Source organism: Staurois parvus, unplaced genomic scaffold (genome assembly GCF_062004578.1).
Source record: "Staurois parvus isolate SC_StPar_1 unplaced genomic scaffold, SC_StPar_1.0 ptg000097l, whole genome shotgun sequence".
In the NCBI taxonomy this organism is placed as follows: Eukaryota; Metazoa; Chordata; class Amphibia; order Anura; family Ranidae; genus Staurois; species Staurois parvus.
Genome location: NW_028317893.1, coordinates 4,320,704 through 4,336,389, shown reverse-complemented (window position 1 = coordinate 4,336,389; position 15,686 = coordinate 4,320,704). Strand labels below are relative to the sequence as shown.

General features: G+C 38.7%; 1 protein-coding gene across 4 annotated transcripts in view; it reads left to right on the top strand.

The window, feature by feature from the left end:
• Positions 1–15,686, top strand: part of PIEZO2 (piezo type mechanosensitive ion channel component 2) — a 439,610-nt gene that overhangs the window by 260,655 nt on the left and 163,269 nt on the right. For all 4 annotated transcript variants that reach the window (XM_089671018.1, XM_089671019.1, XM_089671017.1 and 1 more), the window contains exon 4: positions 942–984. In XM_089671018.1, the coding sequence (XP_089527144.1) occupies positions 942–984 (43 nt within the window). The remainder of the gene's footprint in view (positions 1–941; positions 985–15,686) is intronic.

Below are 15,686 nucleotides of genomic sequence, written 5' to 3'. Positions count from 1 at the left end.
TGATGCAAACTATTTTTCCCGACTGAGGACTATTTACCTTTACAATTTTGTTTGTTCAGCGAAGATACAATTTTTCCTGACTGAGGGCTATTAACATTTATAATTTTTGTTTGTTCAGTTAAGAAACAACAAAAAATTGCCTTCCTGAGCCTTCAAATTTTTTCATGCATGCAGTTGGAAATGACCTCTTTTTTGTCCCCATTAACCTGAAAATTGAACAAACTTTTGAAAAGGAGCCTTATCTAACAAGATTCTATCAGTGTATGGCCAGCTTTAGAGCTATAATTTTGGTAACTGCGGTGGTATATTTATAAAGCAGTAAATGTGACTTTCATCAGTCAGAGAAATCATTACTCAAGCCAGGTGATGTGTCCAGTACAAACAAACATAACAGTGCCCCCCCCCCTTCCCATATATCATTTATAAAGTTTGACAAATAATTAGGAGGCAGAACTCTAAGTGAATGGGGCCATTTCACCAGTGAAGAGAAACTGGTGGGTGATTTAACTCATCAGTTCCCAACAAAAATGGGAACATCCATTTTGATACTGTAACCTTTAATTTCAATACAGTGTTATTATTTCCACTGTTTTTATTTGATTGCGTCATTCTGAGGTTTCAGCTGCACCTGTGATATGAATAACTCTTGTACAAACCAGCTGCACACATCCTTTTCTTGTCCTGTTTTTAATTTGTAGAGGTACATAGAGCCAATATTGTATGATAAGAGGTGAGAGGTCATGGTGAGAGGTCATGCTGTCTTCCTCTTCATTTAAGTTGGAATTTGTCATAATATTTTTTGGCAGGTAATAGGAAAATGTATTTATTTAGGAACTGATGTACAATGATATTAGGTTTTATACATTTTGCAGTTTATGATGTAAAAGTACACTGCAATTAAGTTACTTTTTTAATGCTATTGTTTTTTTCTGTCATTGTAGGTACAACGTGGGAGAAAACATTCCGACAGATAGGCTTTCAAAGGTAAGTGTCATGTTATAGTTCTCATTATTAATGATTTCTTTTATTAAGATGTCTGCAGGGAATTCAGCAGAAAATAGCTATAATTCAATTAGACAAATATAATATGGACAATTAAGGTAGACATAGAAGAGTTACAGACATAATAAACTTTAAGGAAATGTTATAGCGCTTATTTTTTTGCTGACCTTATCTAACCCACTTACCTCGATAGGATGACCTCGGACTGTGATGTTTGTTTACATCCATCACTGTGAGTCTTAATGTTTTGGGCATAGACTTCTATGGAGCCATCTCCATTCATCTCCAGAATCAGGACACAGTCCCACAGAAATCAGTTGGGCTGTAATGTGCAGGTGCAGTCAAGATAGTGAAACTTGCACCACTGGATGTAAACAAACACTGGACCCTGCGACCATGAATTGAGGTAAATATGTATCTGTAAAAGAAAAGCATGGGCTGGGATAGGTTAGGTAAAGGGAAGAGTGCAAAAATGATGAATTCATTTTGCTTTAAAGTGCACTTATCTATTAGGGTGATACAACAACACAGTTGAGTTCTGTCCTTTTTATTTGCACTAACAGTTTATATATCTGGAAGAGCTTTTGGGGGTCTACATCCTACTTCTTGGTCCAAGCAGTGCAATGCTTGTTTTTGTTTTGGGAAAAATGAAAGGCAGTTTTACTTCTTGCTCCTGAAGGCTTGCTACCTTAGTTATCCTCCTTGGAATCCACTTCTGTTTGCTGCTCTTTCTGTCACAGGCACTCTACCATTACCACATACAACGCAGGAATGGCATATTCATGCTTGGCTGTAACTCCTTGGTTTTGATCTTTAGGTTCACCCTACTGGCAACATGTGCAAATGTGAGATACGGCTGACAAACCATATCTGAAATTGATGTGTTTATATTTTCTTTTCAAATATGCTAAAAAATAAAGTTGCCATGGGAAACATTTTTCATTCAGTGGAAGGTTTATTTGAACTTTTATCATAGCTTCTCTAACAAAAGCAATATTCCTAACCCTATCTTCAGCCCTAAATCAGGGCTTATTATTGGACTGATCAAACCCTAATGTAAACTTAATTCCAGTCCTAGGTTTGTGTGCAGCTTAACATTATCACTAACACAAAACAATAAATAATATTTTCATATTGTGTAATGGCTGTGAGGGGTTATAATTGGCTTCAAAATGATGGCATTTGAGTGACAATGAAACATAGGGTTGATGTCATACATAACACTGCACTATCAGCAAACTCTTATGCTCTTTTAAAATGATACTCTAGAAAATGTTAGATGTATCCCTATATGAATATCAAACTCAGTTGTGAATGAACAATCATTTTTTAAAAATTGTTTCTCAATTATATTTACATCTCCACAGTGTAACTTACCTTCAGATTTATCTTAATTGTGACAAGTAACTACGCTTTTAAAAAATTTTAAATTACTAAAATACTGTAGCTCAACAGTCCAGCCATTTGTACTCACATTGAGAAGCATATGAATATCTGTCAACTTTCCCTACCCTGGGAGATTGATGGACTAGGCAGGATTTTCCTGTTGACTGTTGATCACCTGTGAGACTACAGAGCTTTCTCCCTTCCCTCTGTGCAGGCACAAACGTACATCCCCCTAATGCGTGTTTGAACCAGAGTCATTCATAAGAATGAACATTTCATAACACAGATCATACATCCTTGGCTAACTGCCATCTAAAGATTGTGCAAGATGCAGGTAGTGCAATTAACTAAAAGCCTAGTAAACCTGTTATTTTTCTTAAAATGTATGTCTGGCTATTATCCAAATTTTCTCTGACACTTCCTTCACCCCATCTAGAACATGAATTACACAGCCCAACAAGAAAAAATAATTTTTCTTGGTGCCTTGCTTTTTAGACCTCTTCTTGGGGTTATTTGGGGCTGATTCAGGAATTGCATTGCCTAGACTGCATCAGCTCTAGTTTCTTAGATATGGTTGAATTTATATAATTTTTTAGTCAGTTTTTGAAAAGATCTCGCTGATCAACTTTTGTTACCTATCTTGTGTTTTTGCGTACAAGTTATCAGATACAGTAAGAGTGTTTACATATTTCCAACTGTGATTTTACATTGGAAACATTGGCTTCTAAGATGTAATTAATGAACTGTATTATAGCTATGATCGTATAGGAGGTGTGTGTATAGTGCCAATAATATCTTTTCATTTATGCACATCGAGAACCGTAGAGGTTATGGTTCCTTTTTTTATGTTTCTTTCATGCTACAAGGAGGTTACATTAAAATTTCCTGATTTTTGATGAGTGACCAGAGTGAAAAGTGGTATATGGCATTTATTCTGTATCTTAAAAACTAGGGTTGATAGGGAAAAATTGGAGCCATTTTTGGAATCAGCGGGTCATATATATCCAGGAGAAGTCTAACATTCGAGGCACCAAAATGTGTGCTGTCCTGTGTTATTTTTTTCTTTTACCTTTATCTTGTAATGAGGAATAGCTTTTATCACTTCATGTGACAACATTACCAGGTTTGTAAATTTACTGCAAGAGTGGCTACTGGGAGTTTGATTCCTATTGATGTAGGCATGCCCCCAAAATTACATCTACCAAGAGCCCTTTCCTGGACAGGCTTTTGGGAGCCTAGTGAACAGCATTGTTTTACTGTGAAATAAATCCTATGTAGGCATATGGAGAGGGCCAGACATAATCGGGGGAGTTCTGTAGTCCAGTAGGTAAGGCTAACAAATGCTGTTTGGGATTTTAGTGTAGAAAAAATACCACATTTTCAGATTAAATGGGAAGTTATGAACACTTTGGGCTTCTGGCGGGTATTTTCTGCACTTTCATAATTTTTAAAGGATGAAAACACAGGGAGATGTACATGTACAGAAAAAAAGATATATACACAAAATGGCAAAAGTATTGGGATGCCTGCCTTTACACACACATGAACTTTAATGGCATCCCAGTCTTGGTCCATAGGATTCAATATTGAGTTGGCCCACCCTTTGCAGCTATAACAGCTTCAACTCTTCTGGGAAGGCTCTCCAAAAGGCTTAGGAGTGTGTCCAGGGGCGGACTGACTACTCATGGGGCCCCAGGGCAATAGGGGATCATGGGGCCCCTGTGTCCTTGCCCAAACTCAAAAAAGCCTATGAAAAAAGTACCAGGGGCATCTCATGGGGCCCTCTACTGACCCCGGGCCCTCGGGCAGTGCCCGAGTTTCCAAATGGTCAGTCCGCCCCTGAGTGTGTCTATGGGAATGTTTAACCATTTTTCCAGAAGTGCATTTGTGAGGTCAGGCACTGATGTTAGACGAGAAAGGCCTGGCTCGCAGTCTCCGCTCTAATTCATTCCAAAGTTCTGTTGGGTTGAGGTCAGGGGTCTGTGCAGGCCAGTCAAGTTCCTCCACCCCAAACTCGATCATCCATGTCTTTAGGAAATTGCTTTGTGTACTGGTGCGTAGTCATGTTAGAACAGGCAAAGGCCACCCCAAACTGTTCCCACAAAGTTGGGAACATGAAATTGTCCAAAATGTCTTGGTATTCTGATGCCTTAAGAATTCTCTTCACTGAAACTAAGGGTCAAGCCCAACCCCTGAAAAACAACCCCACACCATAGTCCCCCCTCCACCAAACTTTACACTTGGCACAAATCAGTCAGGCAAGTACTGTTCTCCTGGCAACCACCAAACCCAGACACATCCATCAGATTGCCAGACAGAGAAGCGTGATGCGTCACTTCAGAGAACACGTCTCCACTGCTCTAGAGTCCAGTTGTGGTGTGTTTTACACCACTGCATCTGCACTTGGTGATGTAAGGCTTGGATGCAGATGCTCAGTCATGGAAACTCATTCCATGAAGCTCTCTATGCACTGTTGCTGTGCTAATCTGAATACCACACGAAGTTTGGAGGTCTTTAGCTATTGACTCTGCAGACATTTGGCGACTTCTACACACTGTGCGCTTCAGCATGTGCTGGCCCCGCTCTGTCATTTTACGTGGCCGACCACTTCATGGCTGAGTTGCTGTTGTTCCCAGTTGCTTCCACTTTGTTATAATACCACTAACAGTTCACCATGGAACATTTAGTAGCAAGAACATTTCATGGATGGACTTAATGCACAGGTGACAACCTATCAGTCTGTATATGCAGTAAAGCATCCTTGTTATACTCACTGTGGAACCTAAGGGGTTAATCCTTTGCATTGTGTAAAAAGGCTCTCTGATCCTTTCTTCTCTGTTCCTCCCCTTTTTCAAGTGACCACCACTTATCCCCAGACTGAACCGTAGGCATACACATGCTCAGTTTGGTGTATATTGCTAAAGAGCTTTTTTTTCTTGGGAGAGTGCATGTGATTAGCACAGGGCCAATCAGCACTGTCCAGACAGAGGTCAGGAGATTTCCATCCTCCTGGAGCAGAAATAAAACTCCTTCTACAGGCTTTAGCTAGTGCTGGGCTGGACACAGACAGAAGTCTCAAGACTGCTCTAACTGCTGATGAAAAAAGGTATTTAACAGTTTATATTTACTAAAATAATTTAATTTCCATGTTCTGTGCATTGTGGGAGACCAGGTATAGTGAGTGCAGGGTCCTGGGTTTAGTAACACTTTAAGTTAATCGATCAACCAAACAGAATATTATTTGATGAACTGAAATCCAATCCAACTGTCTAAAACAACACCTGGGCTCTTGTACTTTCCACAGAAGCAGGGATAAACAAATTATTGGGCCAGGCAAATGTAACTATCTGGTTTCTGCCAGACTTGTGTTCCTTCCACCATCTGTTTGATGCAGTTTCAAAGAAAGTGACCCAAAAGAATCCAAAGTGGTCAGGTGTAATTTGTTCCAGAGTACAGGGCGTAAATTTCAACCTTTTGTGTTGCTAATATTTTGGCAATGTCTACTACGCATTTGTAGCATTCAGCAGATTTTAATCTGCTTACAATTATAATAGGTGCTTGTGAGATAATTTACCTATATCTCCAGTCATCGAAATGAAAACTAAAACTGTATGTCTGTTACAAAAAAGGATATGTCATAGGAGAGAATATATTATATTATATACACTAAAAGGAATGTAAAGCAAAGACAGTTATTTACTGCAAATTGCTTTCAAACCTGTACAAATAAGGCTCTTTTCTTCCGTTTTTTTAGAACACATACAGTTGTGTTCAAAATAATAGCAGTCAGACATCACTAACCGGATCAATCACTGTTTTTGGTAGAAATTATATTTCTACATGGCAAATAATTTACTAGCAGGTGTAGTAGAGTAATAGAAATCCAACAGACCCAACAGTCATGACATGCATGCTGCTGATTCTGTGTAATTGAATCACTAATTTAAAGGGGCATGTTTAAAATAATAGCAGTGTGGAGTTCTATTAGTGAGGTCATTCATTCTTTGAAAAACAGGTGGCAATTATTGCCCTTATTTAAGGAAGGAAGGCAGCAAATGTTATACATGCTGGTTACAGTGCATTTCTCTCTGAAATTCTGAGGAAAATGGGTCATTCCAGACATTGTTCAGAAGAACAGCGTACCTTGATTAAAAAGTTGATTGGAGAGGGGAAAACATATAAAGAAGGGCAGAAAATGATAGGCTGCTCAGCTAAAATGATTGCAAATGCTTTAAAATGGCAACCAAAACCTGAAAGACGTGGAAGAAAGCAAAAAACTACCATTCGAATGGATAGAATAGCCAAAATGGCAATGGCCAACAATCAGCTCCAGGAAGATCAAAGAAGGTCTAAAGTTACCTGTGAGCACTGTTACAATTGGAAGACGCCTATGTGAAGCCAAGCTATCTGCAAAAAGCCCCCGCAAAGTCCCACTGTTGAAAAAAGACATGTGCTGAAGAGGTTACAATTTGTCAAAGAGCACATTGACTGGCCTAAAGAGAAATGGCGCAACATTTTGTGGACTGATGAAAGTAAGATTGTTCTTTTTGGGTCTAGTGGCCGGAGACAGTTTGTCAGACGACCCCCAAACACTGAATTCAAGCCACAGTACACTGTGAAGACAGTGAAGCATCATGATATGGGGATGTTTCTCATACTACAGTGTTGGGCCTATTTATCGCATACCAGGGATCATGGATCAGTTTGAATACATCAGAATACTTGAAGAGGTCATGCTGCATTATGCTGAAGAGGAAATGCCCTTGAAATGGGTGTTCGAACAAGACAACAACCCCAAACACTCCAGTAAACATGCAACATCTTGGTTCCAGATCAACAAGATTGATGTTATGGAGTGGCCAGCCCAATCCCCGGATCTTAATCCAATAGAAAACTTGTGGGGTGACATCAAAAATGCAGTTTCTGAGGCAAAACCAAGAAATAGAGAAGAACTGTGGAATGTAGTCCAATCATCCTGGGCTGCAATACCTGTTCACAGGTGCCAGAAGTTGGTTGACTCCATGCAACACAGATGTACAGCAGTTCTCAGAAACAGTGCTTATACAACAAAATATTCATTAAGTGATTCAAAGCAAAGCAAAATCTTCAAACATTTTTCAGTTTATATAGTGAATGTTTGAGTTTGTAAAGAAGAATACAAACACTGCTATTTTTTTGAGCAGTCTAATATTCACTTTTCTTCAATTTTTTTAGAGGAACAACACAAATTTGATATATTTTTCTTCATGTTTTGATTTGGAATAGAATGTGTAGTGTTCCCAATGCATTTGTGTGTATGGAAATAAAAGCTATTAGAAGGATTTTGAGCTTTATTCACTTTTTTCAACACACTGCTATTATTTTGAACACAACTGTATAAGTAAGAGTTGATTTAGGGTACAGGTACACTCCCAATGAAGTGCACTCAGAAAAGTTAAGGATAAGATTCAGGTTTGATGCTACCATGGATTTGAGATTTGAGGTTCCAGCTAAATTTTGTACAGAATTTGGAGAGCCCAGTAGAATGGCATAGAAGGGCTAATAAAGGGGCTTATGGATAAGCCAGTTTCTTCACTATTAAAGGGTTCACAAACAGCAACAGTGTTAGAAACTGTTGTAGGGAAAACTTAATGAAAGCTGAATAAATGCATAAGAGAGCGATAAGGGTTAGTTAGGAAACTGTACTTTAATTCTGATTTCTAATTCTTTGGACAATCAAACTGCTTTGTGCTTTTGTGCTTTTTGTGTTCTTAATATTGAAGACTTTTTTTTTTTCATTTTATTTTGTGGTCTGTCACTTTCAGCTGCTTTCTTGTCCATAGCAAACTTTTTTTTTTTGCTGCAAGAATTCCCTTTAAACAAAAAATTGGCATTTGTTTCAAGTGGTGGTATTTCAATGTTTTCATTTATTTTAGAGGTATATTTTTTCTGTCTTATGTTCATAGGGCCTCTAATTTAGGTTAAACTTTTTTTTTTTGTTGCTGCAAGTCTTCCTTGTGAAAAACTAAGTGAGATTTTATTTCAGGGGTATTTTTGGGGGGGGGTTCATTTCTTTTGCAGCTTTTAAATTTTTTATTTTATGTTGATAGTTTTTTTAGTTTTTTTAGTTTGGAGTGCTTAAAGACATTTGTTATGTTCTAGTTCTGCTGCTGCATCATTTGAAAGAAAAAAAACAAAGTACAAGAATAGTGTGCACCTAACCTTCTCATAATATATCACTCACATTTAACACCCCCCCCTATTCCCATAGATACAATAAAAATTAGTTATACACCAGTTAGACCAACTATCCCTGAAACTGCGATGCTGCTGACCAATTTCACACTACAGTATCTCATGCAGTATTTCTACCTTCAATATTACTCTCCAACCTTTCCCCACTGTATGTTTTTTATAAAAATGTTTTCATTATTACAATGGAAGTGCCCAGCTTCTCATATTTTTTTTTTCAGTAGTTTGCTTATTAGCTCTAAAAATGGTAAAATGACCAAAACTTAACAATAAAATTCCCCTTCTGATTAATTTCAATGTGATTCTCCTCTAAGATTGGGTTCGCCAAATTATGAACAAAAATCGCTGAACCCTTGGTGAATCAAATCTGGGAGGATTTGCCCATCACTAATTATAGTGATAAAAAAAACTATTTTTTGTGAGATTTTAACAAATTTCATCATTTTGTGGAAATTCTCTGAAGTCAACGAGTAAGGTAAAATTAAGTTGGTTTTTGGTGAATTGAAAATGGACTTTAAAAGCTCCTAAGGATTATAGAAGCTATATTCAAGTATCCAAAACCCTGGATTGCTTTATGTTGAAAAAAAAAAAAGACAGTGGAAAAAAAGTTGAGTATAAAATATGTAAACTCATAGTGAACAAATAATGATATAATGAACCAAAATGTGAACACAAAGAAACCTAAATTAAATAAACAAAAAAATCCACTCTAAATAAAAGAGAACAAATATTACCTAAGCAGCTTAATGAGGCATTCCCAATGAAGTCTACGGTGCCAAAAGTCCAAATCTACCTCAGAAGTAGCTCATATAGCTTATGGAGTTCCAGGCTTTAAGCTACAGACGTCTGAGCGATCATATGTGAACTGTCAACTTTGTAATTCATGGGATTTTGTATGCTGTCAGGTGTGACAGGGCCCAAAGAATCTGAAAATCTTTCACCAAGCTGTGGTTTGGGGATAATTTTTAGACAACTTTATAAATTGAATTTCTTTTATACGTTTGCACACCTTTACAGGGGTGCTCAGCTTTACTCCACATTCATCTTTATAATATATTCAATTAATAAAAACAATAGTAAGGAAACATTTGCACAGAGAAATATGGGGCTGTAGTTGTTGGCCCCCTTCCAAGACTACCATTTGCCTGGCTGTAATATTTTTAGTCCATGATCTGCAATGTGTATGCAGATCAGAAAATCACAACCCCTGATCTTCTTACTTTCAGGCCACTGACTTCGAAAGTCTTTGACTCAGCCTTACAGTCAACTAGCATTGGAGTTGTGAGCAATGCCAGCATCTATATTATCTCAGGTTTTCTTAACGAGGTGTGGTATACAAAGCAAATTGATTTATGATATTCCAAATCTTGAACAATATGTAGACCTAAAATACTCTACTTGTTCAGCTTATTGTAACTGGTGGATATACAGGAAAATAAATCTGCAAATGCTGAAAGTTTTCAAATAGGCCCTGATTCAAGCTGCAGTGGCATTTAAGCCATGATAAAAAGTGCTTAAGGCATGCTAATATAACATAAGAAAATACTGATTGAGGGGCCACTATAGCAAGCCTTACGCACCTTTAAAATGTCTACAATGTTGCTTGAAGCCCCTATCAGGGCTATTAAAACCATAACAACTATAATTTGGTAAACAAAAATGTGATTTTAATAATTATCAAACACATTCTTTTTAAGCAGTTACTGGCCAGTTTGTTCATGCCTGCTTTCCATGACTGTAAAGCCACCATTGTTGTATAAATTGTGACAGAGAAAATGCTTAGAAAATCTGCACGACACCCAAAATTGTGCTCAGTTTTATGTTGTGCACAATTGTCCAACATCTGGGGAAATTATAGTATAAAGCAAGGGAATATGTGCAGTTCTACCTGACTCATTTTATATATTTTGGTCCTGCAAATATTTGAGAAGCAAAGTCTGCAACAAAAACATTGGGTTGTCAAATAGGAGTTTGCAGAATAACAAAAAGCATTGGTGTTTAGTATGAGAAGTACACAACGTTCTTATTAGCTAACCAGGCTACAAGAAAGCATCTATGTCTGGTGTGAAAAGAGTCAAAGGAAGCACTCATGGAAAGCTGTATTACCATTCTAAACGTAGCCAGTAACGGCTAACAAATTCAGCTTCTCAGCGTCTTGTAGTCTGAGAATAGTGCTTGATATACTCACCTCTTGCTGACACTTAGCAGGATGACGTTGTTTAAATATACTTTGAATCAGTTTAAAATAGAAGCTTTTTGCTTGTTGGTGTTACATATTGAGAAGGGACTTCAGCCAAAACACAAGCTTTAGCAGTACATGCACTATGTTTTGTGTATACTTTTTTGTGTCAATTTTATTTAGTTTTTAGAAACAGAAAATAGTAGTGCTCCAAACCATTGTTTTGACCTACAACAATAACAGCACAGCATTCATTATGATATGGTAGAATATATTATTTATCAAAAATGTGGCTGAAACTGCACACTTTGCCTACATTCACACTTGTGCGATGTGTAGTGTGAAGCTTGAAGCTCGAAGATTGAAGCTCCAAAAATGCTAAAATTTTTCTCTATGGTGACTACTAACAATATGTGATGTAGCGCTGCTGACAGATAATAAAAGCATGTATAAATGTGTAGATAAATAATTTAAACCAGGGGTGGCCAACCTGCGGCTCTCCAGCTGCTGCAGGACTACAAGTTCCTAAAGGTGTAAAAATGGTATAGCGAGCGCTACAGACAGGTATGTGTAAGCAGCTAGAACACCAAAAAAGGCAACCAACCAACCTTACAGTAATCAATAAAAAAGAGGGATAGGTGCAGCGCTTGAATCAGAATACAAAAGGGATGCTCTATAAGATATATATGCATATAAATGTCAATGATCAAAAAAATAGTAAAATAGATACAAATGTGATACAATGGTAAACAGTGCGCTAATCAATGGGAAATGTTAAAGCACACGTAAAGTCCTCATCCCAAATCAGTGGTTATAAGAGAGATGAAAAATCCTAGGAGCAGATAGAGTGCGCACTCACCAGAAGTGCGTATAAATAACGCATGTAGAGAAGTATAATCTGCAAAATATCTCTGGCATCAAAGCTCTGGTCAGATCGCACTCCACACCATCCTCTGTCTCACCGCGAAGAGCAGTAACCAGGATTCATCAAACAGTATGGGCGTCAAAGGTACTCCTTAGTCCAGATAGGCACAGGGCACTGAGTGCCTCCTCCTTGCAGAGGGGATGTGGAGGCCAGTAATGTGACGGATCAGCCCACACACAGGCAGACAGGTCCTCTTCCAGGGCATAGCCATCACCTCCCTCTAACCATCAGATGTCAGCACAGCCCTGCACATGTTACTGCTCTTCGCGGTGAGACAGAGGATGGTGTGGAGTGTGATCTGACCAGAGCTTTGATGCCGGAGATATTTTGCAGAATATACTTCTCTACATGCGTTATTTATACGCACTTCTGGTGAGTGCGCACTCTATCTGCTCCTAGGATTTTTCATCTCTCTTATAACCACTGATTTGGGATGAGGACTTTACGTGTTCTTTAACATTTCCCATTGATTAGCGCACTGTTTACCATTGTATCACATTTGTATCTATTTTACTATTTTTTTGATCATTGACATTTATATGCATATATATCTTATAGAGCATTCCTTTTGTATTCTGATTCAAGCGCTGCACCTATCCCTCTTTTTTAAGGACTACAAGTTCCATCATGCCTCTGCATGTCAGTAACTTCCCATCTTTGCAATGCCTCATGGGAAATGTAGTTCCACAACAGCTGGAGAGCCACAGGTTAGCCACCCCTGATTTAAACCATAAAAGGCATCAATCCATCAAATTGTATCATGCTATAATACTGAAAATCCATATTTGGTGAATAAAACTCACATAGTTACATAGTTAATCTTGCTGAAAAAAAACAAAAGTCCATCCAGTTCAACCATAAAAAAAAAAGTTATAATCCTATACCCACAGTTGATCTGGAGGAAGGCAAAAAACCCAGAAAAGCATGATCCACTTTGCTCCTGCAGGGGAACAAAATTCCTTCCTGATCCCCCGAGAGGCAATCGGATATTCCCTGGATCAACTTTAGCTATAAATGTTAGTATCCAATTATATTGCATGTATCCAAGAAAGAATCCAGGCCTTTTTTAAAGCAATCCACTGAGCTGGCCAGAACCAACTCTTGAGGGAGTCTATTCCACATTTTCACAGCTCTTACTGTGAAGAAACCTTTCCGTATTTGGAGATTAAATTTATTTTCCTCCAGACATAAAGAGTACCCCCTTGATCAGTTCAAGGTGAATAACTCGAGTTCACTATATGAACCACTGATGTATTTATATATGTTGATCATATCCCCCCTTAATCTCCTCTTCTCAAGAGAGAATAAATTCGGTTAATTTAATCTTTCCTCATAGCTGAGCTCCTACATGCCTCTTATCAGTTTAGTTGCCCTTCTCTGTACTTTCTCCAGTTCCCCAATGTTCTTTTTGTGAATTGGTGCCCAAAATTGAACTGCATATTCCAGATGAGGTCTTACTAATGATTTGTACCGGGGTAATATGATATCTCTCTCTCTGGAGTCTATACCTCTTTTAACCACTTGCCCTTCTGAGGATTTACCCCCCTTCCTGAAAGGCCATTTTGTGCGATACAGCGCTGCGTTACTTTGACAATTGCATGGTCATGCAGCGCTGCACCCAAATGAAATTTACGTCCTTTTTTCCCACAAATTGAGCTTTTTTTTTGTAATATTTGATCGCCTGTGTGGTTTTTTAAAAAAAGACCGACAATGTTGAGAAAAAAACAATATTTTTGAATTTTTGCTATTAAACATGTCCAGTAAAAAAATTTCAAAAATCAAATTTCATCATAAATTTATGCCAAAATGTATTCTGCTACGTGAATTATAAACATACAGTGCTGTGCTTCTTAGCTCACTTAATAATGAAATTAAACATTAATGAGAACATAAGTCAATACAAAATAATGAATATAAATCATAAAATCAAAAAGTCTCTAATAGTGATTTCTTCAACTTGAATGTGTTTCATATTTCATCTCTTCATGTCATTTAAACACCAGATGTGCCCTCACTTGGAGTTTTTGACCACATATAAATTTAGTTCAAAAAATGCATTTGTCCCTTGAAGTGGACATACAACAACCAATGTATCCTATCCTGGTAATGGAATCTTCCTCCACAGATCACCAATCTCCATAATCTCTCCTCCTCCATTCAGCATACATGGTGAAAACATATAAAACACAATACAATAGTGCTTTATTCTTTTAAAAACTCTATTTTTATTAAAACATAAAAAGTGGCCGCTCACATAATAATGGTGCTAAATCACACCAGATATATTGATCATAAATATCCAGCACTGTTCATATACAGGCAATCAAAGATAGGCTCCACTCATCTGAAATGACACTGTGGGTGGATCGGTGTATCAAGAGTGTTGTGATGTCATCAAGCCACTTCCCTACATGTTGCACCACAGGGTCACATGGCTTCCTCAGGGGGATATGATCATGAACATTGCTGGGAGGAGGACTGTTAGTAAAGAAAGCAGCCCTCCTCCCTGTCTGAGATCCTCGGTAATCATCGGGCGCCGGTGGGTAATCACCAACCAGGACCTGGTGATTGACAGCTGAGTCTGCGAATGGCGGCACATGGCTCGCACACGCCCCCTACCCGGAAATACAAAATCACGTAGGTATATGTGATTTCGCACACCCCTGCCGCCCTGTAGCAGTATATCTGCTATAGGGTGGTCGTGATGTGGTTAATGCAAGAGAGGATTTTGCTCACTTTAGAAACCTGCATTGCATGCCATTATTAAGCTTGTGATCTACCAGAACTCCCAGATCCTTCTCCACCATTGATTCCCCCAGTTGTACTCCCCCTAGTATGTATGATGGATGCATATTCTTAGCCCCCAAGTGCATAACCTTACATTTATCAACTTTAAACCTCATTTGCCACATGGTTGCCCAATTAAACAGTGCTTTGAGGTTGGCTTGTAAGTTGAAGACATCCTGTAAGGATGTTATTCCACTGCAGAGCTTGGTGTTATCTACAAAGACTGAAATGGTATTTTTAATTCCAGACCCTATATCATTTATAAATATATTAAAAAGTAAGGGTCCCAACACTGAACCTTGGGGTACTCCACTAACAATCCTAGACCATAAGTGCGCTCTAAATAGTGATATAATATATAAATAAATTCATAAAGTTCATGCAATTCAAGAAAATGCGTGAACCAACATCATATAACATATATCCATGCTTCATGTTTGCTTCACACACTATATTAGATTTATGAACAATATCATTCACTTGGTGAAACACTTCCAAGTGACACAGTCATCAAAGGATTGCGCTGCTGCGTGGCCCTGAGGCCGCGCAAGCGCACGATCTGACAGGACGTACAGGTACGTCCAGTCAGAACAGCCAAAGCTTCCGCCCAGCCGTTTATGTGCAGTGGCCAGGAGGGAAACGGTTAAAGTAGTTGTAAACATACTGTACAATGTTATAGAATAAAGGAGAGAGAGAGGTGCGCCAGACTAAGTGCAGTAAGATTATAACAGTTTATTGCACACAAAATATTAAAAACTCACAGGACTTGGGTAGGTATCAGGCATCAAATATAATATGAAGAGAAGGACGTCATCTGTGCTGCACATCATGGGCGAATGGCTGCAGTGCCAGGGTATTCAACGGCTGGCACTCTAGGCGGGTCCCACAGGAGGAAGCGAGGACGGCAGGCGCAGTAACCGGGAGTGACATCAAGACGTTGCTGGGAAAGCGTTCCAAGGCAACCACCTTTTCTTCAGACCTCTGAAGAGGTCTGAAGAAAAGGTGGTTGCCTTGGAACGCGTCACCGCCCCCTTGGACGATTCCCAGCAACGTCTTGACGTCACTTTTACTCGGCGGCCATCTTGGATGTGCCTCAAGCAGGCCCCATCACCCACGCTGATGTGAGAGACCAGCAGCGCCTGCCCTTGATCACGGTTCTTCTCTGTGCCGCGACTC